Genomic DNA, 26,691 nt, shown 5'->3' on the forward strand with positions numbered 1-26,691 from the left:
GCCCAGGAGTTTGTGACCAGCCTGGGCAGCATAGCAAGACCCTGAGTCTAGGAAAAATTAAAAAATTATCCAGGCATAGAGACACACACCTGTAGTTCCAGCTACTTCAGAGGCTGAGACCGGAGGATTGTTTGAATCTACGAGTTCTAGGCTGTGGTGAGCTATGATCACGCCACTGTTCTCCAGCTGGTGCGGCAGAGCAAGACCCTGTTTCTTTCTTTTTTCTTTTCTTATTTTATTTTTGAGACAGGATCTCCCTCTGTTGCCCAGGCTGGAGTGCAATGGCGAGATTTCAGCTCACTACAACTTCTGCCTCCCAGGTTCAAGTGATTCTCCTGCCTCAGCCTCCTGAGTAGCTGGGATTACAGGCATGTGCCACCACGTCCGGCTAATTTTTACATTTTTAGTAGAGACGAGGTTTCACCAATTTGGTTAGGCTGGTCTTGAACTTCTGACTTTGTGATTTGCCTGCTTCGGCCTCCCAAAGTGCTGGGATTACAGGTGTGAGCCACTGTGCCCAGCCTTTAAAAAAAAAAAAAAAAAAAAAAGACACTGTGGAGAATGTGTGTGTGAGTTTAGGGTGAGGGGGACTAGTTGCTGTTCCTAAGAGTTTCATAGCTGGGGTGGGTGATGAGGAGGGAGTGGGGGGTGATGAGGAGGGGGATGGCTGGTGGGTGGGCCTCTTATCCCAGGAGATAAGCCAAATTGAAATGAAGGTGCAAAACATGAAAACAAAATGGCACTAAGTATAGTGGCATTTCCTGGCCTTGGGGCCTGAGGGAAGGAAGACTTAATGGAATTTATTTAGAAAGCTTCCAGCGGTTGGACGGGTGGGTGATCCCAGCACTTTGGGACGCCAAGGCGGGTGGATCACGAGGTCAAGAGATCGGACCATCCTGGCCAACATGGTGAAACCCATTAGCCGGACGTGGTGGCGCATGCCTGTAATCCCAGCTACTCAGGAGGCTGAGGCAGGAGAATTGCTTGAACCCAGGAGGCGGAGGTTGCGGTGAGCCGAGATCGCGCCATTGCACTCCAGCCTGGGTAACGAGCAAAACTACTTCTCACCAAAAAAAAAAAAAAAAAAAAAAAAAAAAAAAAAAAAAAAAAAAAGGAGAAGAAGAAGAAAGCAAGCTTCCAGCGGTTTTGAGTCTTTTTTTACTATTCTGGCCTGTTGCTCTTGTTCTTTTCAGAATTATAAATGTGTTTGTGTGGCTGTTTGATCTCAAAGCAATGCTCAAAAATGGTAGTGTCTCGAAGTCCCAGATCAGATGTGACCACATGAAAGACAGTCTCAATAAAGGGGGAGAGGAGGGGGCACGGTCTGAATTTCCAGAAACTGGGCCCCACCGGTCCTTTAAAGGTCATCAAAAGAAACCTCCCGTCCTCCCATCCCCCACACCTGTATGTTGACTCTTGAAAAATGCCACTTCCTTGCTTTGGGAGGAGAGGCTGTGGTTTTGCAGGAACTGCGCTGCTGCTCAGTTCAGTCTCTGCCTCTTGGAGGTTTAGGATGCCCCAGGCCTTGTTTTCCCTCAAAGCATTTCCTCCGCAATCACGACCAACCATTCTGCTTGAGGATTTCTGTACACACTGGCATTTTCTAGTACTGTAAGTTTCTATGTCAGTCTTCGTCATAAATCGTGGAGGTCAGTCTGGGGCTGTGATGGCGAGTCCTCAATGTTCAACCTGGATGGAGGTCCCTCCAGAGCCCCAAGGTGCCATGTCGTTCCCTTTGCTGGAAGTTTTGACAAGGCCAGAAGCAGCTGTCGGGGCTTCCTGGGGCCATCTGGGAGGGATGTCAGCTGACCTCAGAGGCGAGCTGGGACTTCTGCATTTCTGTTCCTATATGTCGGAGGAAACTGGCCACAACGCCTCAAACCACTTTACACCTGACGTCAGTCCCGGTGTTAAACCGAGCCTGTTTTCACAGATGCCTCCTGCGATCTCATTACAACCCCCTCTGCCCTCCTGCTCCCGTGGCCTTCTCTGCTTTGCTTCGTGCTCCTCTTACAGACCTTCTGTCTCATCGGTCTTTTCTGAGGTTGGCCGTTTCCCCTTCTCTATAACCTTCTGTGACTCCCATGGCTCATAGCTTTGCTGTGTATTAGGGGCAGAAAGCAAGCTTCGTTAGGTTATTTAAAATTTTTTAGTAGCCGCTTTTTTTCTTTTTTGAGATGGGGTCTCACTCTGTGCCCCAGGCTGGAGTGCAGTGGCATGATCTTGGCTCACGGCAGCCTTTGCCTCCCAGGTTCAAGTGATTCTCCTGGCTGAAGCTCCTGGGATTACAGGTGCCTGAGGCAGGAGAATCACTGGAACTTGTAGCTGAGATTACAGGTGCTCACCACCACACCCAGCTAATTTTTATATTTTTAGTAGAGATGGGGTTTCGCCATGTTGGCCAGGTTGGTCTGGAACTCCTGACCTCAAATGATCTACCCGCCTCAGCCTCTCAAAGTGCTGGGATTACAGGAATGAGCCACTGCACCTAGTTGCCATGGTTTAATTTATTTTTGAGACACAGTCTCACTCTGTTGCCCAGGCTGGAGTGGAGTGGTGGGATCTCAGCTCACTGCAACCTCTGGCTTCCAGGTTCAAGGGATTCTTTTGCCTCAGTCCCCTGAGTAGCTGGGATTACAGGTGCCCACTACCATGTCCGGCTAATTTTTGTATTTTTAGTAGAGACAGGGTTTCACCATGTTGGCCGGGCTGCTCTTGAACTCCTGACCTCAGGTGATCCACGCACCTCGGCCTCCCAAAGTGCTGGGATTATAGGTGTGAGCCATCGTGTCTGGCCTCTTTTTTATTTTGTTTATTTTATTTTATTGAGACAGAGTCTCACCCAGGCTGGAGTGCAGTGGCACAGTCACAGCTCACTTGAACTCCTGGGCTTAAGTGATTCTTCCACCTCAGTCTCCCAAGTAGCTGTGACCACGGGGGTACACCACCATGTCTGGCTAATTTTTAATTTTTTTTTTTTTTGTAGAGACGGCGTCTTCCTATGTTGCCCAGGCTGATCTAAACTCCTGGGCTCATGCCATCCACCTGCCTCAGCCTCCCAAATTCCTGAGATGATAGATGTGAGCCACCATGCCTGGCCTAGTAACTACATATTAAAAAATACAAAGTAACAGATGAAATTAACAATACATTTTACTTAACTCCATATATTTAAGCTGTGATCATTTTAATATATCAATATAAGAAATTATTGGCCAGGCTCAGTGGCTCGTACTTGTAATCCTGGCAATTTGGGAGGCTGAGGTAGGTGGATCACCTGAGGTTGGGAGTTTAAGACCAGCTCGACCAACATGGAGAAACGTCTACTAAAAATACAAAATTAGCTGGGTGTAGTGATGCATGCCTATAATTCCAGCTAGTTGGGAAGCTGAGGCAGGAGAATCGCTTGAACCCAGGAGGCGGAGGTTGCGGTGAGCTGAGATCATGCCATTGCATTCCAGCCTGGGTAACAAGAGTGAAACTCTGTCTCAAAAAAAAAAAAAGAAAAAGAAAAGAAAAAAGAAATTATTAATGAGATATTTGACATTCGTTTTTTCCTACTAGGTTTTGAAACCCAGGGTATATTTTACATTGACATTCTATCCCAAATTGAATGCTAAATTTTCATCAAAAACATTCTGGTCTAATCAGTGTTCATCAAATTTACTATTGAAAAAGTAGATTCATCTACCCAGCTTGTCCCAGACTTATATAAACACTTCCCAATAATTGAATTGTTAGTTTTTAACATTTAAATTGCTTAAAGTTAAATACAAGTAAAAATTCATTGGCAAATAGATGAAAAAAGCTAAGAAAAAAAAGTTCAGTTCCTCACTCACACTGGCTAATTTTTTTTGTTTTCTTTTAGAGATCGAGTGTTGCTCTGTCGTCCAGGCTAGGGTGCGGTGACATGATCATGGCTCACTAGCCACCACCTCCTAGACTCAAGTGGGCCTCCTACCTCATCCTCTTGGGTAGCTGGCAACACCAGGGTGCACCACCATGCCTGGCTAATTCTTTTCATTTAAAAAATATTGTAGAGGCAGGGTCTCACTATGTTGTCTAGGCTGGTCTTGAACTTCTGGCCTCAAGAGATCCAACTCCCAGGAGGCCTTGACCTCCCAAAGTGTTGGGATTATAGTCACGAGCCCCTGTGCCTGGCCGCAAGATACATTTTAAGCACCCAACCTTCCTCCGTGACTGGGGCTGCTGTATTGGGCAGCAGATACAGACCATTTCCGTCATCACAGAAGGTTTTGTTGTACAGCTCTCTGATAGAACGAAGTCTTCAACACGCGTTTTCCAAGGGACTTTCCAAATTTTCTAAAACACCGCCCCAACCCATCTTTACTTACTGACTTTCCTTTTATCATGTTCACTCCCCACTACACCTGGCTAATTTTGGTTTTTTGTTTGTTTGTTTTTTGTTGGTTTGTTTTTGAGACGGAGTTTCGCTCTTGTTGCCCAGGCTGGAGTGCAATGGCGCGATCTTGGCTCACCGCAACCTCCGCCTCCTGGGTTCAGGCAATTCTCCTGCCTCAGCCTCCTGAGTAGCTGGGACTACAGGCACGCGCCACCATGCCCAGCTAATTTTTGTATTTTTAGTAGAGACGGGGTTTCACCATGTTGACCAGGATGGTCTCAATCTCTTGACCTTGTGATCCACCCGCCTCGGCCTCCCAAAGTGCTGGGATTACAGGCATGAGCCACCGTGCCCGGCCTTTTGTTTGTTTTTGAGACAGAGTCTCACTCTGTTGCCCAGGCTGGAGTGTATTGGCGTGATCACTGCTCACTGCAGCCTCAACCTCCCAGGACTAAGCAATCCTCCTGCCTCAGCCTCCTAAGAGCTGGGATTACAGGTGTGTGCCACTATACCTGGCTAATTTTTTGATTTGTTGTAGAGACAGGGTCTCACTGTATTGCCCAGGCTGGTCTTAAACTCCTGGACTCAAGTGATTGTCCTGTCTCGCCCTTCCAAAGTACTGAGATTACAGGCATGAGCCACTGCACCCAATCCTTTTATTTTAGAGATGGGGGTCTTGCCATGTTGCGCAGACTAGTCTTGAGATCCTGAGCTCAGGCTATCTTCCCACCTCGGCCCTGCAAAGTGCTGCGATTATAGGTGTGAGCCACTGCACCTGGTCACTGTTTCCACTTTGGGGTGAATGCCCTTCCTTTGGTTCTGCCAGAGGTCTCCTCTTTGGGGCTTGGTTTAGAGGCAGGGCTTCCGAGAAAGCCTCTCCGCTTCTCCCTGCAGTGGGATTACTTGCTACCTCGGCTTCCCACGAGTTCTAGAAAACGAGGCAGACAGTGTGGGGAGAGGGGAGAGGTGGGTGGCCTGTCCGAGCCCTGGGCTGTGGCTCGCTGCCCTGGAGCCTGGTTTCCCATTTCTCCCGAGACAGGTTTGAATGGCTCTGCTAAGGCAGCCTGAAACCTGCCCAGTTAGAAAAACAGCCACACACAAAGAACAGCACTGTGTCTGCCTCCAGCTGCCCCGTGGCTGCTGGGACATGGAACGTCAGACAGAAGCACACTCTGGGTGCAGGGTGAAATTCTAGGCAAGCAGCAGGCCTGCCAGGGCAGGAGGGAAATCCTTTCTTTGCCCTCACAAAAGAAAATGTGTGCCTGGCTGCTGTGGTGCTTATTTTTCAAGATGGGAACTGGAGTCTATGTGTATTTCCTTCTTAAAAAGCTGTAATACACAGGCTGGGCAAGGTGGCTCACACCTTAAATCCCAGCACATTGGGAGGCCAAGGCGGGAGGATCACTTGTGCCCAGGAGTTCAAGACCAGCCTGGATAACAAAAGGAGACCTACCCCTGTCTCTAGAAAAAAAATTAAAATATTAGCCGGGCGTGGTGCTGCATGCCTGTAATCCCAGCTATCTGGGAGGCTGGGGCAGAGAGATCACCGAGTCCAGGTGGTGGAGGCCGCAGTGAGCCAAGATCGTACCACTGCACTCTAGCCTGGGCAACAGAGTGAGATCCTGTCTCAAAAAAAATAAAACAAAAAGCAAGACTCTAACATATGTACAAAAAGGGATATACATCTAATTGACCAACTCAGAATTTTACAGACTGAGCATACCTCTGTAACCAGCCCCCAGATGAAAAAGGCACAGGACCTGCCCCTCCCCAAGACCCCCCCATGCCAGATTCTTCTTTCTGTCGCAAGAGCAAGTGTCCCATGGACTCATTTTGCCTATTTCTGGCCTTTATTTCAATAGCGTCATACAATGTACATGTGGCATCTGGCCCCTTTGCTGTTTGCGGTAGTTTGTGGTTGTTTTGGAATGCCTTTGTCTTTTCTGTTACCCGAAACAGTGAAAACCACAGTGGTTTTAAAAACAGACAGCAACACCAGCTACGGAAGATAGACAGGTCATCGGTAATGGTTTAAGATGTGAAGAAGAAACTGCCCGTATTTGGTTGATGTTTCCACTTGAGATTTTCTAGGTTTTGGTGATTTTTGGTAGTAATTGTTGACTTTTTGATTTTTATTTAGGGAATCCCTTAAGATAAGAATTCTGAGGTCTTGAAGGGACATGAACCCCCTTCCTGGCTTTTGGACAAAGCTGGATAGAAGTCATTCTCTCAGATTTTCTGCTTGCCAGAAAGAAAATGGAAGACTTGGGTGAGAAAGAGAGGGAGGCCGAGATGAATTGAATTTCTTATCTGGTATGTTCCGTTTCTGTTTCAGGTAAAATGTCGGTTCCAGGACCTTACCAGGCGGCCACTGGGCCTTCCATGGTACCATCCGCACCTCCATCCTACGAAGAGACGGTGGCTGTCCACAGTTACTACCCCACGCCTCCGGCTCCCATGCCTGGGCCAGCCACGGGGCTTGTGGCAGGGCCTGATGGGAAAGGCATGAGCCCTCCTTCGTATTACACCCAGCCGGTGCCCGTCCCCAGTAACAATCCAAGTACGTGTGGCCTCCTAGGCCCCCTTACCATTCCTGGGTTGTCCACCCTGAGACTCAGGAGAGTGACCGAAGGGACTCTGCCACCGTCCAAGTGAAGTGCCATCACGTTCCAGTTTCCCCCCTATACCTTGAAATCTCACAAATAGTCTTTTAGGTTCCATGTTGGTGAGGCTCATGGCTTTTCCATGACAAAATACGGTTTAGGAATCTCTTCCACTGTTATAAGTAAAATTTCGAGGCCGAAAAAGAAATAGCCCTCGAAGATACGTCCTCTCGGCAAGGTAGTTTACTTATATAGAAGTGGGCGAACGGACGGAGCAGTGGTGGCCACCGCTTGGACAAGCAGGGGCGGGGTACTTAGACCTGACGGGGGTCATCCCTACTGCCTTGTCGTCCCCTACTGGCTAGGGTTAGACTGCACGAACTAGACTAATCCCCATTGGACAGGGGTCCGAGCTGGACTGGCAGGGTGGGTGTTCGGGCGGGAAGGACGGGTTATGGGCATGGATGAGTCAGGATGGGGGGTGGGTACAGATGTGAACTACTGATGAACCAGTGGAGAAGGCTGTTCACTGGAATGACGAGAAAGTTAACTTGAAAATAGAGATTTAAGGAGTAAGAGAGCTGGACGTACTGACATACTGATTCCTGGAAGAGAATCTTGGGTTCACTATAACGCCATCATCACCGCCTGCGAATCATTCGGCGTGTCTCAAGGCACAACCAACTTCCTCCTGAGAATGGGAGTTTGTGTCTTAGGGGCCCCCACCCTTCCTGCTGAGGTCTGATGCAGAACCTCTGCCCCCAGGCCAGGGCCAAGGTAGGAACAGGGAGAAGAAAGTGTCCTGAACGATGTGTGACTGTGTTTTCATGCCAGCTCACGCTCAGTTCGAGTTGCTCTTTTGCTTTTGAGCGACTGTCCTTTGATGCTTCCTTCCGCCCAAGTGTTCCCCGGTATGTCGCTGCTTCAGTATCACGAGCAGTTTTGGGAGGAATCTTTAGCTCAGAGGGGGCCCGTGAATCAGACTGCCTGGGTTCACCTAACCTCTTGTGCCTCAGCTTCCCCATTTGTAAAATAGGCTTCATTGAGTACCTATTTACCGCTATCAGTGGGTTGTTAACACAAGTTGTGTGCCAAATGCAGAGTACTCATTCGATAAAAGTGAACTCTTACTGTTGTGCTCAAGTTATAGGACCCCTTGAGCTGGAAGAGGATGAGATAATGACTTTACATTCTTAGACCATGCTGTGATCAATAAATAACTTATTCTTTTCTTTTTTTTTTTTTTTTTTTTGAAATAAAGAGTCCCACTGTGTTGCCCGGGCTGGAGTGCAGTGATGCAATCATGGCTCGCCACAGCCTGGATCTCCTGGGCTCAAGTGATCCTCCCACCTCAGTCTGTGGAATAGCTGAGACTACAGGCACACACCACCACACCTGGCTAATTGTTAAAATTTTTGTAGGAACGGGGCCTCACTATGTTACCAGGTTGATCTTTAACTCCTAAGCTCAAACGATCTTCCCACCACGCTTGGCCTCCCAAAGTTGATAATCCTATCATGTGAGCCACTGAGCCTGGCCCAAGTAACTTATTCTTGAACCCCAAAAACACTTAATAAAATGTGTGAACTGGGCGTAGTGGCTTATGCCTGTAATCCCAGCTACTGAGGAGGCTGAGGCAGGAGGATCACCTGAGGCCAGGAGTTCAAGCCTGAGTGTCACCAGGGTGACACTCTTTATCACCTTTTATCACCCTTTATCACTAGCCTGAGTGACATAGTGAGACCTTGTCTCTATGAAAATAAAATTAGCTGAGTGTGATGGCTTGCACCTATAGTCCCAGCTACTTGGGAGGCTGAGGTGGGAGGATTGCTTGAGGCCAAGAGGTTGAGGCTGCAATGAGCTATTATTGTACCCCTGCACTCTAGCCTGGGAGATAGAAAAAGACCCTGACCCTAAACATTTTTTTTTTAATTAACATTAAATGCTAAAGTATGATTCAGTACTACTTTTCTGGAAGGAGGGTCTCTCTATGAGTATTTTTTTTTTTTTTTTTTTTTTTTTTGAGACGGAGTTTCGCTCTTGTTGCCCAGGCTGGAGTGCAATGGCGCGATCTCGGCTCACTGCAACCTCCGCCTCCTGGGTTCAGGCAATTCTCCTGCCTCAGCCTCCTGAGTAGCTGGGATTACAGGCACGCACCACCATGCCCAGCTAATTTTTTGTATTTTTAGTAGAGACGGGGTTTCCACCATGTTACCAGGATGGTCCCGATCTCTTGACCTCGTGATCCACCCACCTCGGCCTCCCAAAGTGCTGGGATTACAGGCTTGAGCCACCGCGCCCGGCCCTCTATGAGTATTTCTAAGTTTAGTTAACCCTAGGCAGTCATTTCCATTGGTTATATAAATGGCATTCTAACAATGTAAAAAGGAACAGAAGGAAGTCACTTTGACAAAAATATGAGCGTTAACAACTAAAGTGCTTGATGATTTTCATCACCCTGGATTCTCTTCCTTTATTTTATTTTATTTATTTATTTTTTTGAGACAGAGTCTCACTCTGTTGCCCAGGCTGGAGTCTGGTGACATGATCTCAGCTCATCGCAACCTTTGCCTCCTGGGTTCATGTGATTCTCCAGCCTTAGCCTCCCGAGTAGCTGTGACTACAGGCATGTGCCACCATGCCCGGCTAATTTTTGTCTTTTTAGTAGAGACGGGGTTTCACCATGTAGGTCAGGCTGGTCTTGAACTCCTGACCTCAGGTCACCCACCCCCCTCAACCTCCCAAAGTGTTGGGATTACAGATGTGAGCCACCGTGCCCGGCCTGGATTCTCTTCTGGTTCATGTGAATGTCCACACATGTTCTCACTTAGCTGTTTCTTCTAGCATTATTTCATATTTCATTTCTTATATCAACACAGTTCACGAGCGTATTGTTTTACAGAGTTGGCCTGCATTTCCCGGCATGGTAAACTCTCCCTTTATCATTGGGTGCCAGAGATTATCAAAGGATTTGTGTAAAAAGAGTGGATTGTTTCTCAGGAGCTGCTAGACACAGTGTGAGACTGGTTAAAATTTATTTATTTATTTATTTTTGAGACCAAGTCTCGCTCTGTTGCCCAGACTGGAGTGCAGTGGCGCTATCACGACTCACTGCAGCCTCAACCTCTCAGACTCAGGTGATCCTCTCACCTCAGCCTCCTGAGTAGCTGGGACTCCAGGCATGCATCACTCTGCCTGGCTGATTTTTATAGTTTTTTGTGGAGTTGCGGTCTTGTCATGTTGCCTAGGCTGATCTCGAGCTCCTGGTCTCAAGCAATCCTTCACCTTGCTATCCCAAAATATTGGGATTATAGATGTGAACCCCCCGCGCCCGGCCCGCCTTGTATGAGGCTGAATCATAGTCGGTGGATGGATAAACCCCGACGTGTTAATTCATTCGTCCGTCAGCGGACACTTGAGTTCCTTCCCCTTTTGGCTCTCCTAGATAGCGAAGTGAAGACATGCTATGAACACGGATGTACAGATAGAATATTTGCTGGCGTCCCTGCGTTCCCCTCCGTTCTGTAGCGAATGCGGTGGCCTCGTTTCCTGAGCAGCCTGTGTTTGTCCCTGTCCCTTCCCATCAGTTGCCGTGCAGACCGTCTATGTGCAGCAGCCCATCTCCTTTGCGGACCGCCCAGTCCAGATGTGCTGTCCTTCCTGCAACAAGATGATCGTGAGTCAGCTGTCCTATAACGCCGGTGCCCTGACCTGGCTGTCGTGCGGGAGCCTGTGCCTGCTGGGGTGAGTCTGCCTCCTGTGTGGCTGCCCTTCTCTCTAGGTGCTGCGGGCGGTGGTGGGGAGCAGGGGTGGTTCTCAACTGGACCATAGTGACATTGTGCCAGACGGTTCGTTCGTTCCCTTTCTTTCTCTCCCGCTTTTTCTTCCTTCCTTCCGTCCTTCCTTTTTCTTTCATTCATTCTTTCTTTCTTCTCTCTCTCTCTTTCTTTCCTTTTCTTCTTTCTCCCTTTCTTCCTTGCTCTTTTTTTCTTCTCTTTTTTTCTCTTTCTTTCTCTCTTTCTTTCCTTTCTTCCTTTCCTTTTCTTTCCCTTTCCCTTTCCAAAGGAGTCTCGCTCTGTCACCCAGGCTGGAGTGCAGTGGTATGATCTCGGCTCACTGCAAGTTCCACCTCCCAGGTTCCAGCGAGTGTCCTGTCTCAACCTCCCGAGTAGCTGGGACTCCAGGCGCCCGTCACCGTGGCTGGCCAGTTTTTGTATTTAGTAAAGACAGGGTTTCGTCATGTTGGTCAGGCTGGTCTCAAACTCCTGACCTCAAGTGATCTGCTCACCTTGGCCTCCCAAAGCCTTGGGATTACAGGCGTGAGCCACAGCGCCCAGCCTTTTTTTTTTTTTTTCTGAGATAGAGTCTGAATTTGTTGCTCAGCTAGAGTGCAGTGGCGTGATCTCTGCTCACTGCAGCTTCCACTGCCCAGGTTCAAACGGTTCTCCTGTCTCCGCCTCCTGTGTACCTGGGATTATAGGTGTGCACAACCATGCACCATGCCTATGTTTTGTAGTTTTAGTAGAGGTGGGATTTCACCACATTGGGCAGGCTGGTGAGGACTCCTGACCTCAGGTAATCTGCCCGCCTTGGCCTCCCAAAGTGCTGGGATTGCAGGTGTGAGCCACTGTGGTTGGCCCAAGACATTTTTTTTTTTTTTTTGAGACAGAGTCTCACTTTGTTGCCCAGGCTGGAGTGAGGTGGCACAATCTAGGCTCACTGCAACCTCTGCCTCCCGGGCTCAAGTGATTCTCTTGCCTCAGCATCCCGAGTAGCTGGGATTACAGGTATGTACCACCATGCCCGGCTAATTTTTTTTGTATTTTTAGATGGGGTCTCACCATGTTGGCCAGGCTGGTCTCGAACTTCTGACCCTCAGGTGATCCACCCATCTCGGCCTCCCAAAGTGCTGGAATTACAGGCGTGAGCCACTACGCCTGGACCAAGGCATTTCTTTGTTGTAAGGGCCATCCTGTGCATTGTAGGATATTGAACGGCATCCCTGGCCCCCACCTGCCTGATGCCAGAAGCACTGCGCTCCCCAGTGTTAAACTGACCAAAAATGTCCCCTGGGAGGCCAAGTCATCTCCACTGCTCTTAAGCATATCAGCCCCCAGAAATGGTTCATCCGGTCATTTCTTCTTGCTTATCTGCTGACACCACTCCCTGCATGTAGGGATAAGCTTCGCAGCTGCTTGCAGCTGTGTATAGGGCAGTGCCCTGAGGGATTCCTTTTTCTTCTAGAATTTCATGACCTAAATAATAATGTTTGTCTGAGCCTGAGAGAAGCTTTAAACAATCTGTACGTTAAAATTCTTCATAGAAATTACTTCAGAACTTCTTATCCTTTTATGACCCGAAGTTATTTTTCCCATTGCCCATGCAGGGGAATTACGTAAATAGTTATGTCGGCACCAAGCGTATTATGTTTAAAGAGATAATAGTTTCTGTTCTGGGAGAAGAATCTGAGAAACACAATTAATTTTTTGTTTCCCACAAAGCAGGTACAAGTAGCTTCCTTATTCCTGGCCACGTGAGCCACTCAGAAAACCCCAGCGGGCTCTGTTCTTTTCCTTGAAGGAAATGATTGTGAGTTTCAGGAGCCTCACGCAAGCGGCATGTTCGTCCACATTGCCCTTTGGTGACTTGAGGCTGAGAAGGAACAATATTTCTCTTCCTAATTTCAAAAAGAGGCTTAGAGTCCTGGAGAGTTTAGTTAACTTCCTTGAGATCATATACTTACTTCATAAAGAAGGAAGGAGACGAAACAGCTTTCTGGGCACCTGATTCCCTCTCTTGCCCAGAGGACTCTGCTGCTAGTTGCTGTTTTCATTCTGTGGGCAGAAAATTCTAAAAAAAGAAAGTCCATTGCCTCTGGATATTTGTATGAAAACTAATTCTTATCTTTGAAATCAGAGAAAGAAGGAATTGAAACTTGTTTGGCCCGGCTCCATGGCTCACGCCTGTAATCTCAGCACTTTGGGAGGCCAAGGCGGGTTCATCGCCTGAGGTCAGGAGTTCGAGACCAGCCTGACCAACATAGTGAAACCCCATCTCTACTAAAAATATAAAAAATTAGCTGGGTGTGGTGGCGGGCACCTGTAAGCTCACCTACTTGGGAGGCTGAGGCAGGAGAATCACTTGAACCCGGGAGGTGGAGGTTGCAGTGAGCCGAGATCGTGCCATTGCACTCCAGCCTGGGCAACAAGAGTGAGACTCCATCAAAAAGAGAAAAATTTACTAGTTTTGTTTTGTTTCAGACTGAGTCTTGCTCTGTTGCCCAAGTGGGAGTGTGGCGGTGGGATCATAGCTCACTGCAGCCTGACCTCCTGAGTAGCTGGGACCACAGGTGTGTGCCACCATTCCCAGCTAATTTTTAAATTTTTCATGTGTGGAGGTGGGGGGTCTTACTATGTTGCCCAGACTGGTCTTGAACTCCTGGACTCAAGCAATCCTCCTGCCTTGACCTCCCAAAATGCTGGGATTATTGAAGAATAGAAACTTACATTGAGTTTTAGCCTCTGCCCATCTGGCTTTAGAAATTGAGGCAGGGTTTCTTTCCATCCCTTTGTTCCTTCCTTAAACATGGTACAGTGGGTTCAAATCCTGCCTCTCACTTGCTGTGTGGCCGTAGGCAAGGGACTTTACCTCTCTGTGCTTCGGTTTCCTCATCTGTAGATGGCAGGTGGTAGGGGGGGGGGCGGTTAATAACGCCCGCCTCGGGGGCTGCTGAGGATAAAGGTGTGTGTGCCGCCTGGAACTGTGCCGGCACCTGTAAGCCACAGATGAGGATTCCCACTGAGCGGACTGGCTGCCCACGCTCGTGTGAGCTCTGGAAAGTTTGGGCAATAGAAGGAAGTTTCTTTCATTAGATAGTTTCCTCATGAGAATATTTCTAAATTCTGCTTTATGTAAAGCAACGTCTTCCTATAAAAGGTTGAGTTTTAACTACGTTTTTGGCCAGCACTGCTTGTCAGGCTGTATGAAATTCCTGCCTGTGTGTGCCAATGGCGGATCATGTAGGTTAAGAGGCCTTATTTGGGGGATTCTGTTTGGTTGCTGTAAGCAGCAGCCTGTCCATATGGAAAAGAGATTAGAAAGACGGGGGTTGGCAAAACGGCCCGGGAGCCAGGTGCCTGTTTTACGTTTTACGGGGACACAGCCTTGCCTGTTGGTTTTTGGATTCTCTGTGACTGCCTTCTCATTACAAGGGAAGAATTGAGTAGTGGCAACATCAAGACAAAGTATGTTTCGGGGCGTGTGGTGGCTTCTACCTGTTAATCCTACACTTAAGGAGGCAGAGGTGGAAGTATCACTTGAGGCCAGCGGTTCAAGACCAGCCTGCGCAACATAGCGAGACCCCCATCTCTGCAAAAACAAACAAAAACCAGCAACAAAAAGACAAAAAGATATACTATCTGTCCTTTTGTAAAAAAAAAAAGTGCACCAAGCCCGTCTAAGACTTTGAAAGATTCCCAAATGACCCAGGATTTGAAATAATGCCCAGAGGGGCTCTGTCTGTGGGAGGCGCCTTGGCAGTGGCTGGCGTGCTAATTTCCTAGAGCTGCTATCACAAATTACCTCACACCTAGTGTTTATAAAACAGCAGCCGTTGAGTCTCATAATTCTGGAGGCCGGAGGTGTAAAATCAAAATGTCAGCAGGGGCCGGGTGCGGTGGCTCATGCCTGTAATCCCAGCACTTTGGGAGGTCAAGGCTGGTAGATCACTTGTGGTCAGGAGTTTGAGACTAGCCTGGCCAACCTGGTAAAACCTTGTCTCTACTAAAAATACAAAAACGAGCCAGGCTTGGTGGTGTGCATCTGCAATCCCAGCTACTCAGGAGGCTAAGGCAGGAGGATCGCTTGAACCCAGGAGGCAGAGATTGTAGTGAGCCTAGATTGTGTCACCATACTCCAGTCTGGGTGACAGAACGAGACTCTGTCTCAAAAAAAAAAAACACCACAAAACACTCCAAAATCAAAATGTCACCGAGACCACCCTCCCTCCTAAGGCTCCAGGGGGTAACTGTTTTTTTTGCCTCTTCCAGCTTCTGGTATGTCCAGGTGTTCCTTGGCTTGTGGCCTCATCACTCTAATCTCTGCCTCTTTTTTTAACATCCCCTTCTGCTCTCTCTCTTTCTCTCTCTCTCTCTCTCTCTCTCTGTCTGTGTCCTGTCCTCTTCTTCTAAGGTCGAGTTTTGGTGGTCCACCAGGGTAATCCAAGATGATCCCATCTCAAAATCCCTAATTATACTGGCAAAGACCCTTTTTACAAAGAAGGACGTGAACGCGTGTTTTCGGAAGCCAGCCGTAGTCAGTAACGTGCTCCCCGTGTCTCTCTCTCTCTTCTCCCAGGTGCGTAGCAGGCTGCTGCTTTATCCCCTTCTGTGTGGACGCCCTGCAGGACGTGGACCATTACTGTCCCAACTGCAGAGTTCTCCTGGGCACCTACAAGCGTTTGTAGGACTCAGCCAGACGTGGAGGGAGCCGGGGGCCGCCGGGAGTCCTTCCCCCGACTCATGCAGCTTCACGCCTGGTGGAGGTTCTGTCCTGGTGGTCTCATCTCTCCAGGGAGCCCACCTTCATGTCTTCCTTTGGGGGGAAAATGTCGCAAAACTAACCAACCTCCAAACCCCAGAAATTGCTGCTTGGAGTCGTGCATAGGACTTGCAAAGACATTCCCCTTGAGTGTCAGTCCAAGTGTCAGTTCTGCCTCCCTGTGACCCAGAGTCCTCCCATCTAACTGTGATTATTGCCCTATCTGAGTCCCTTCCTGTGATCTGCCATCAGTGGCTCTTATTCCTGCCTCCGTGGGCCTTTCTGGCAGCGGTCTCACACTGAGACACCACAATTGCCTTATTTTGGAGGCTGTTCTGCCTGGAGCTTGGCTGAGGCAGCCTTTAGTGCCTACCAGTATCTTACTCATCTCTTCCCATCCCTGATGACAGAGATCTTGCCTTATAGACTTCACAAGCTTGGCTTTTAGACTCTGTAACTGCAGACTTCATTAGCACACAGATTCACTTTAATTTCTTAATTTTTTTTTAAGTACGAGGAAGAGGGGCTATTAACACCCAGCACAGACATATCCACGAGGTTATAAATGCATGCTAAAAAAATAGGGCTGGATTTTTATCACTGCTCCGTCCCCGCCGCCCCCCTGGGCTTCTCTGTGTCAGACCTTCAAGACCCTTTCCATGCAGGGATTTTTTTCTCATAATTATATGAACAGTTTTTATTACCTTCTTTTGGTCTGAAATACTTTTGAGCAGAATTTCTTTTTTTTGTTTCAACAGAGATGGGGTCTTACTATGTTGCCCAGGCTGGTCTCAAACTCCGGGGCTTAAGCAGTCCTCTTGCCTTGGCCTTCCAGAGTGCTGGGATTGCAGGCGTGAGCTACTGTGCTTGGCCTAAACGTAATTTTAAGAGGAGGATTTATTAACATTTTCTGTAATCACCTGATTGGTGCCATTTCCCCATTTGTCCATGTAGTCTCATTTAAAAATATATATATACATAAAAAGACATTGATAATTTCATCCTCTGCCTTTACTTGGGGATAAGGTGGTTTTTAAACCTTCCTCGTGGAACTCTGAAAGTGGGGTCCCTTTTGGGTTCCTGGTGATGGGTTTTGAAAGCTAAGAGAAAACACGTTTTGAGCATGTCCGGGTACCCTGGTGCCAGAACCCTTGGGAACCAGAACTCTTTCAGAGGAATCTAAAGTCTGATTTCAGTTTTCAGAGACACGGTTTGTTGTAAAACATCAGAAGACCTGATTTCTAGGACTCAAGCAGCAAGCCAGAATTCTAGGTCAGCTGCTGTGTTGTCTTTGAAGTCAAGAAAAAGCTGGGCTCGACCTTCACGAGTCCCCGATTTGGTAATAATTAAGCATAGGGAACTCATGTGAATACTACTATGTAGAAATAAAACCTAGATCTTCAACGAACATCTGTATATTGGTTGAAAATGATCATGGCAACTGTTGATCGCCCTTGTTTTATGTGATATTTGGAAATTTCCAGTAATTATCATTTTTGCAATGAATATGCATACCACATAGTCCTTTGGTGTTACCTGCTTTTGAAAAATAAAGTCTTTGGTTCACTCGGTGAACTATTTATGATTTCTTTGGGTGTGTAGAAAGGGCTCTCATGTTGCATTTCCAGCTGTTGCTACAAAGAGCCTTTATTTGCTCGGTAATGTTAAAAAATTCTTCCTGATGAAAAACTTCAGACTTGCTGAATATCCTGCCATGTCAAGATGACCGACGTTGAGTTGGGCGGATTTGCTAACGAGTCAGATTTGGACATGCGGCTGTTGGAACCCAATAGGCGTCATTGATGGCGGCAAGCCATAGCTTTCAAGTTTTAATAAAATGCACAGAAGAGAGCTGTCCTCATTCATTCTGTGAACAAAACATGCTTTGTGAGATGCTAAAAAGAGGGTATTGTAACGTGTCAGGAATATGGATGCCGCCTTCCCCCTCCTCTGCTACCTGATGAGACGGCTTCATTTCAGTAGGTGCAGGGAAATGCTGTCATCTTGGTGGGGCTTACATTGTCATTTAAACCCTAAATTACAGTCTTGAAAAATTGCTGCTTTCCAGATCTTGATTGTGTGGTTTTGAGGCCACGCATATTTAGCAGTTTGGCTCAGATGGTGGCATACACAGGATCTCAAGCTGTTATTAATTACACATGCAAAGTCTTCAAAACAAGAGCCCTATTTCAGGATCGTAAAAACATGTATTACACGGAACTTCCACATCAGATGCCTGGAGTACGAAGCGTTGGACATTCCATTTTATTGTTCAAAGTGTGGACTTACATGTTTTTGCAAATTAAAAGGCCTTTTTGTTTTGTCACTTTCTGATGGGGACTTGAGGGTGTTGGAAACACTGGTTCACATTCAATGAATGAAAGGGCTTTATACGTACCTCCTTGGACCGCAGAGGAATTTTACCAATCTGATACCAAAGGCGGCTGCGTATCTTATACTCTGCTGTGTCCATCTAGGCAAGGGGGCGTTCTCAGAAGTGTTGGTTTGTGTCCTAACAAAACTATTCAGCGACTGCATCTATTGAAGCCAGACGTAGGCACATGACTGATCCTTGCTGACCGCAGCATTACCCATAAAAATGTTTTCTCTGGGACAACCAGCCTCCCAGTTGCTAACGAGACCACTTCTCTTGGATACTGAACTGTGTATAAACGTGGCTTCATGTCCTCACACCATTTGGCCTCAGTTCTCTCGCTAGTGAGAGCCTGTTGTGTTTGGGATGCTAAAATCTTCTTCTGACCTTCTGGACTGAAGATTTCTGGTAGGAGTAAATCTAGACAGAATTTTACTTGCAGAATTCGGATTTGCCTTTCAGTCCCTCGGTTTTCTCCTCCCTGTATGACTCAAATGTTTACAACGAGTCGCCTGTTTTTTGCAGGCACATGATTGAATTGGAAGTAGGTCTAGCAAGGGCCGTGAAAGAGACATCAAGAGTAGTTTTGAAGTTTTTTTGTTTGTTTTGTTTTGTGTTGGAGAGGGAGTCTTACTGTGTTGCCCAGACTACAGTGCAATGGCATGATCTCGGCTCACTGCAATCACCTCCTCCCGGGTTCAAGGGATTCTCCTGCCTCAGCCTCCCAAGTAGCTGGGATTAGAGGCACCTGCCACTGTGCCCAGCTAATTTTTGTATATTTAGTAGAGACAGGGTTTTGCCGTGTTAACCAGGCTGGTCTTGAACTCCTGACCTCAGGTGATCTGCCCCTCTCGGCCTCCCAAAGTGCTGGGATCACTACAGGCAGGAACCATCACACCCGGCTTTTTTTTCTTTTTTAATGTAAGAATTTTAAATAAGATTCTGGAGCTTAGATTAAAATGATATAAATAAATCACCACCAAGTATAGAGTCTAGTGCATATAACCACTTTATAACTGCTCTCTGCAGTTTTAAAAAGATGGCTTGCCAATTTCCCCCCTCCCCTCCCCTCCCCTCCCCTCCCCTCCCCTCCCCCCCTCCCTCCCTCCCTCCCCTCTCCCCTCCCCCCTCCCCTTTTTCTTTTGTGATGGAGTCTCTGTGCCCAGGCTGGAGTGCAGTGGCACAATTGGCTCACTGCAACCTCCGCCTCCAGGGCTCAGGTGATTCTCCTGTCTCAGCCTCCCGAGTAGCTTGGACTACAGGGGCACACCTTTGCGCCTGGCTAATTTTTGTATATTTAGTAGAGATGGTTTCACCGTGTTGGCCAGGCAGTTCTCAAACTCCTGGCCTCAAGTTATCTGCCTGCCTTGGCCTCGCAAAGTGCTGGGATAACAGGCGTGAGCCAATGTGCCTGGCCTCAGCATCTACGTATTCTTAAAGCTCTTAGTACGTCAGTGTCCCTTAAGTGATCCCGGCTGGTTTCCCAAATGGGCAAAATCAATTCAATGGGTTTGTCAAAAGTCCCAGTGCCTCACTTAGTGCCTCACTCATCGTAGATCTGAGTATTATTTGTAAAACTTTTGGGTATCTAGATGTGTGTTGGGTGGGGGAGGTCACAGTGCAAAGTCAGTGTGAAGGGTAACATCTGGAAGCCTCTGGCTGGTGTCTGTGGATTTCACGTTGTTTATCGTCCGTTAACTCCTGCTGTGTCACAGCCATTGTGCAATTGGGGTAGAAAGCGCGACCCTGGCTAGGAAGAGTGAACAGTGGGCTTAGTGCTGCCCTGCCAACATTTCTTCCCCCTTCCTCTTCCCTCCTTCCTTCTTTCCATCTAAAATTCGCCTAGTGTAAAAGTACATAATTAGGTGGCTTGTAGTACATTCACAATGTCACGAAACCATCCCTTCTACCTAGTTCCAAAACATTTTCATCAGCCCAAAATAATACCCCGTACCCATTAGCAGCCACTCCCCATTCTCTCCTCCCTGCAACCCCTGGCACCCATCAGTCTGCATTCTGTCTGTGGATTTACCTGCAGTGGGTATACCATATCAAGGGAGTCGTAGAATGCGTTATCTTTGCGTTTGGCATCTTTTGCTGAGCATCGTGCTTTCAAAGTTCATCCACGTGGTAGCATGGACCAGTGCATCCTTCCTTTTTGTGGGTGAATCATACTCCATTGCATGGATAGACCACAATTGATTAATCCACTCATCCCTTGATGAATATCTGTTTTTTCTAGCTTTTGGCTACTGTGAACAGTGCTGCTGAGAACATTTGTTTACAGGCTTCTGTGTGGACATAGGTTTTCAGCTCCCTTGGGTGTATGCCGAGGAATGCAATTGCTGGGTTATAGGATAGTCCTACCTGTATGGTTCATTTATTTATTTTTTCAGACCTAGTCTCACTCTGTCACCCAGGCTGGAGCACAGTGATACGATCTCGGCTCACTGCAACCTCCACCTCCCAGGTTCAATCGATCCTGGCCTCAGCCTCCTGAGTAGCTGGGACTACGGCTGCATGTCACCACGCCTGGCTTATTTTTTGTAGAGGCCATGTCTCACTGTGTTGCCCAGGCTGGTCTCAGAAGTCCTGGGTTCAAGTGATCTGCTCACCTCAGCCTCCTGAGTAGCTGGGATGACAGGCATGTGCCAGTCCACTTGGCAAAGTTTTAAATTTTTTTAGAGTCGAGGTTTTCTATGTTGCCCAGGCTGGTCTCAAAATCCTGGGCTTAAGTGATCCCTCCTGCCTTGGCCTCCCAAAGTGCTGGGATTACAGGCGTGAGCCACCGGCTTGGCCGTTCCGTTTTCACTTCAGGTCTTTCTTTGTGGTTGCCTTTCCCACTTCTGTTGTTTGTCTAACTAAGTGGACTCATTTTATTTTCCACCTGCCTTCTGTCTTACAGTCTTAAATCCGATCAGGCCTTTATCAGTGACCAGATAGTGTCCACATGTGTACATGTGAGAGGGGGTGGTCTGGGTGTCTCCATCGCTGTGTGTGTCTTGGGGGCTGTGTATGGGGGATATGAAGGAGTGTGTCTGTGTATGTGTGGAGGTGTTTGTTGGGGGGTCTAGGGGTCTGCCGTGTGTGTGAGCTGGGCTCTGGGTGTCTCCGTAGCTGTCTATGAGTGTTTGTCCGTGTATGTGTGTGTGTGTGCACGTATCTGTGTCTCTGGATGTGTTTCTGGGTGCATGGAGAGTAAGGGGAAGGGGCCGAGCTGCCCGGAGCTGCTCTGGAAGCCGTCAGTCTTCCAGGAGCTCTGCAAGGACTTTCCAGCCCCCAGGGAGAAGATAAATGACTGCTGCCTCGCTGATCTCAGGGACTAAAGGGCAGGAATGGTTGTTCCTCCCATTGTCATACAGCATGGAGGGGACCATGCCTGGCTTCCCGGCCTTGCCAGTCACGGCTGTGTCCGGCTGCTGGTGTATGATTCCAGATGAGAAGGATTCTTATCGACTCCTGTATAACAAGGCCAGGGCCACTGTCCTCAGACTCCATGGCTCCACATTAGAATCCCCTGGTTGAGGCCGGCCGTGGTGGTTCATGCCTGTAATCCCAACACTTCGGAGAGACTAAGGCGGGAGTATTACTGGAGCCCAGGAATTAAAGACCAGCTTGGATAATATCGTGAGACCTCATCTCGACAAAAATAAAAAATTAAGGCCAGGTGCAGTGACTCACACCTGTCATCCCAGCACTTTGGGAGGCCGAGGTGGGCAAATCACCTGAGGTCGGGAGTTTGAGACCAGGCTGACCAACATGGAGAAACCCTGTCTCTACTAAAAATACAAAATTAGCTGGGTATGGTGGCACGTGCCTGCAATCCTAGCCACTCGGGAGGCAGAGGCAGGAGAATCACTTGAACCCAGAAGGCAGAGGTTACAGTGAGCTGAGATCGTGCCATTGCACTCCAGCTTGGGCAACAAGAGCAAAACTCTGTCTCAAAAAAAAAAATAAAATAAAATAAATTAGCTGAGCATGGTGGTGTGTGCCTCTGGTCCCAGCTGCTCTGGAGGTTGAGGCAGGAGGCTGACTTGAGCCCAGGAATTCAAAGCTGCAACGAGCCGTGATCTCACCACTGCACTCTGGCCTGAGCAACAACGTGAGGCCCTCTTTAAAAAAAAAAAAAAAAAAAAAAAGAATGAAGAAACAATCCCCTGGGGGAGCATTTAAAAGGCTCCATGCCCAGGCCATGCCCCAGATCAATTGGATTAGAAACTCTCAAGGTGCCACCAGGCATCAGTGCCCACCTGTCCCTGGGTACAGCCATGCCGGGGGCACAGAAAGTCTTTAATTTTATCATTTTTTTAATAAGAAGGAGAAACACCTGCATAAAATAATGAATCCAACCTGGATTATATTTCTCTTTATACCAACACAGCCATGCTGGAAATAGATGTTCAGTGATGCAAAGAAAAATTAGCGCTGAGACAAAGGATCTTTCAGCAATGCAATTTTTACTTCCTGGACTGCAGGAAGGGCACTCTCGCTAGCCATCTTGCCACAAGAGTGCAATGAACAAAGGAAAACACACAAATTTATCCCTTACTCATTTGGCGTCATCCTTACTGCTGTGTCTGATCTCCATTGGGTGGAGCAAGACCTCACAATCTAAACTAAAATCGGATTGGCCAACAGCTTAAAAATTTCTAAACAGGCAAAAGCAATGGAGGGCTGGGACATGCCTGTGAGCACGTTCAGCACAGACACCTTCATTAAAGTTCAAGGACATAGAATGTACTACGTGCCTGTAAGCATGGCATGTCTAACAGTTACATAAGATAGGGCTTAACGAAGGTATTAGCACACTTATTCTTTAACAAGAAAGGAAACTTTAAAAAGGAACTTTTCTACTTCCCACAGTCATAAAACACATGTTTAAATATATTTTTATGGAGGAAGTGGCTCACTGAAGTGCTAATGTTGCCCTGATCAGCTGGTGGCTACAGTGTGGCCCCAGGTGGCTGGCCTGGTCTGGGAGTGGATGTGAGTATGTGAGGCTTCATCACTGATGGTATGGTCCCCATTGCCTCTGTTCATTCAGTAAGTGCTTCTTATCTGTGCAAATATGTTACCAGGATACAGCAGCAAATAGGAGAGACAGGCTCCTCGCTCTCAGGGAATCTCAACTAGAACTTCGTCTCGTTAGGCTTGCTTTGCCTATTATGATAATGTGATCTTACATATAAATGCTTCCTCAAATATTGTCTCCACCTATCCTGCCAAGAACTCTTCCAGAAAAGAAGGAAAAAACATTATCATTTTACAACTAAAAGATTGGAGGCAGCCGGGCACGGTGGCTCACACCTGTAATCGCAGCGCTTTGGGAGGCTCAGTTGGGAGGATCATGACGTCAGGAGTTCGAGACCGGCCTGATCAACATGGTGAAACCCCATCTCTACCAAAAATGCAAAAAATAGCCTGGTGTGGTGGCACACGCCTGTAATTCCAGCTACTCAGGAGGCTGAGGCAGGAGAATCACTTGAGCCTGGGAGGCAGAGGTTGCAGTGAGCTGAGATCACACCATTGTACTCCAGCCTGGGTGACAGAGTGAGACTCTGTCTTAAAAAGAATGGCGGCATGGAGTAAGTGTGATTTACACAGGGCTGCCAAGCAATTCATAGCAGGGTAACGTCTTCTGTTCTAAAATTCACCTTGGGCTTGTTAAAAATATAGATTCCCAAGCTAAATGCCTGGAGATTCAGATTCAGAAGGCTTGGGAGGGGGCCCAGGAATCTGCAATTTTTAAGAAAAGGCAAGGTGTGGTGGCAACTGTCTGTAGTCCCAGCTACTTGAGAGGCTGAGGTGGGAGGCTTGCATGAGCCTAGGAGTTAGAGGCTGCAGTGAGCTATGATGGTGCACTCTTGCCTGGGCAGCATAGGGAGACCTCATTTCTTCAAAAAGTGAGAGAGAAAGAAGGAAAGAGAATAAGAAAGAAAAAGAACAAGAACAAGCAAGAAAGAGAAAGAAGGAGTGCCTGGACATTTCCTAAGGGCAGGCAGGGCTGAGCAATGCTGTTCCATGTGGCCTGGGATCAGGTCAGCCAGAGAGAAGGAACTGGAATCGGGGTTCTTGACCACTCTTGGCACCTTGGACCAGATTGTTCCTTGTTCCGAGTCCATCCTGTGCATCGGAGGACGTTTAGCAGCATCCCCGGCCTCTACCCAGAGATAGATGGCAATGGCAGTCCCCAGTTGTGACAATCAGAAATATTAATACTCCAGGCAGGCGTAGTGGCTCATTTCTGTAATCCCAGCACTTTGGGAGGCCAAGGCAGGTGGATCATCAGAGGTCAGGATTTCGAAACCAGCCTGGCCAACATGGTGAAACCCCATCTCCACTAAAAATACAAAAATTAGTTGGGCATAATGGTGGGCACCTGTAATCCCAGCTGCTCAAGAAGCTGAGGCAAGGAGAATTGTTTGAACCCAGGGGGGCAGATGTTGTAGTGAGCCGAGATCACGCCATTGCACTCTAGCCTGGGGGAAGGGGCAAAACTCTGTCTCAAAAAAACAAAAACAAAAAATACTCCAGACATCACTGAATGTCTCTGGGGGGAACAAAATCAAATCACCCCATTGAGAACACCTGGGCAAAGTTTTGCATCAGTTGAAGGAAACATTTTCCATGTTTGGGGATTGGGTATCTCTCACTAGCCCAAACATGGTTAAAATACACCAATTTCCATAAAAAGGAATTCAGCATTGACACATACTACAATGTGAATGAGCTTCAAAAACATTATGCCAAGTGGAAGAAGCCAGATAGAAGAGGTCACCTGTTGTATGATTCCATTTCTATGAAATATGCAGAACAAGTGATCCATACGTACAGATAACAAACTGGTGATTGTCAGGGGCTGGGGGAGGGGAGAACGGGAAGTGACTGCTTCACGGCTCTGGGGTCTCCTTTAGGAGTGATGAAAATGTTTTGCAGGCCAGGCCTGGTGGCTCATGCCTGTAATCCCAACACTTTGAAAGGTCAAGGCAGAAGGATCGCTTGAGCCCAGGAGTTTGAGATCAGCTTAGGCAACATGGTGAAACCCCATCTCTACAAAAACATAAAAAAAAAGAAAAGAAGAGCCGGGTGCGGTGGCTCAAGCCTGTAATCCCAGCACTTTGGGAGGCCGAGGCGGGTGGATCACGAGGTCGAGAGATCGAGACCATCCTGGTCAACATGGTGATACCCCGTCTCTACTAAAAATACAAAACATTAGCTGGGCATGGTGGCTCGTGCCTGTAATCCCAGCTCCTCAGGAGGCTGAGGCAGGAGAATTGCCTGAACCCAGGAGGCGGAGGTTGCGGTGAGCCGAGATCGCGCCATTGCACTCCAGCCTGGGTAGCAAGAGCGAAACTCCGTCTCAAAAAAAAAAAAAAAAAAAAAAAGAAAAGAAAAGAAAATTAGATTGGTGTCGTGGCAGGTGCCTGTAGTCCCAGCTACTAGGGAGGTTGAGGTGGGAGGATTGCTTGAGCCCAGGAAGTCAGGCTGCAGTGAGACAACATTGTGCCACTGCATTCCAGACTGCACGACAGAGTGAGACCCTGTCAAAAAGAAAGAAAGAGTGAGAGAGAAAGAGAGAGAGAGGGAGGGAGGGATGGAAGGAAGGAAAGAAGGGGGGAAGGAGGGAAGGGGAAGGGGGAAGGGAAGAAGGAAGGAAGGAAGGAAAGAAGGAAGAGAGAAGATGTTTTGCAATTAGATAGTGGTTGTGGTTGCGCAACAATGTAGTTGGTGATACTACTGAATTGGTCACTGTAAAGCTGTTTAGTTATAGTGGGTGAATGTCACCTCAATCAAAGAAAATATGCTGCTTTGTATAGTTTCATGTGACAATCGGTAAAATGAGGATGTAGTGAATTGCGAATGCAATGTAAATTAGAATGGAGGGTTCAATGAGGTAGTAACCATTAACAAGTATGTTTAGACTATAACATATAATTAACTAACACTTAGAAAGAAAATGGTAAAGGCCAGGTGTGGTGGCTCAGGCCTGTAATCCAGGCACTTTTGGAGGCCGAGGTGGGTGGATCACAAGGTCAGAAGTCCGAGACCAGCCTGGCCAATATGCTAAAACCTTGTCTCTACTAAACATACAAATATTAGCTGGGCGTGGTGGCGGGTACCTGTAGTCCCAGCTACTCGGGAAGCTGACGCAGGAGACTCACTTGAACCTGGGAGGCAGAGGTTGCCATGAGCCAAGGTCGTGCCACTGCACTCCAGCGTGGGTGACAGAGCAAGACTCCATCTCAAAAAAATATAAAAAAAAAAGCAAACAGGGCCGGGTGAGGTGACTCATGCCTGTAATCCCAGCACTTTGGGAGGCCGAAGCAGGTGGATCATGAGGTCAGGAGTTCAAGACCAGCCTGGCCAAGATGTCGAAACCTCGTCTCTACTAAAAATACAAAAATTAGCTGGGCACCGTAGCATGCGCCTGTAATCCCAGCTACTCAGGAGGATGAGGCAAGAGAATTGCTTGAACCTAGGAGGTAGAGGTTGCAGTGAGCTGAGATCTCATCGCTGCACTCCAGCCTGGGTGTCAGAGGGAGACTCTATCTCAAAAAAAAAAAAAAAAAAAAAAAAGGCAAACGGTAGAATCTGAAGACAGGACCTCAGTATCTGCATCTTTGGAACCAGTACAATGCTGGGTTAAAATGTACAATACATGTTTGTTAATTTGGGAAGAAAGTGAAATGAAAGCACTCGATTCATCAAGAACCATGACTGAACCACTTGCAACCTGCTGCGTGGCTGGGACAAGTCATTTGAGCTTCCCATGCTGAGTTCCTCTCCTTTCGAGGAAGAGGTAGGCTGATTCT

The 26,691-nt window shown here is 47.7% G+C and overlaps 1 protein-coding gene across 2 annotated transcripts in view; it reads left to right on the plus strand.

The window, feature by feature from the left end:
* The window catches only part of LITAF (lipopolysaccharide induced TNF factor), a 39,442-nt gene extending 22,087 nt beyond the window's left edge, over positions 1-17,355 (plus strand). For both annotated transcript variants that reach the window (XM_003928735.4, XM_039477780.2), the window contains exons 2-4: positions 6,699-6,923; positions 10,554-10,710; positions 15,322-17,355. In XM_003928735.4, coding sequence (XP_003928784.1) covers positions 6,704-6,923; positions 10,554-10,710; positions 15,322-15,430 — 486 coding nt within the window. In that variant the 5' untranslated portion in view covers positions 6,699-6,703 and the 3' untranslated portion in view covers positions 15,431-17,355. The remainder of the gene's footprint in view (positions 1-6,698; positions 6,924-10,553; positions 10,711-15,321) is intronic.
* Positions 17,356-26,691: the final 9,336 nt, after the last annotated feature.

Source organism: Saimiri boliviensis, chromosome 12 (genome assembly GCF_048565385.1).
Source record: "Saimiri boliviensis isolate mSaiBol1 chromosome 12, mSaiBol1.pri, whole genome shotgun sequence".
NCBI lineage: Eukaryota > Metazoa > Chordata > Mammalia > Primates > Cebidae > Saimiri > Saimiri boliviensis.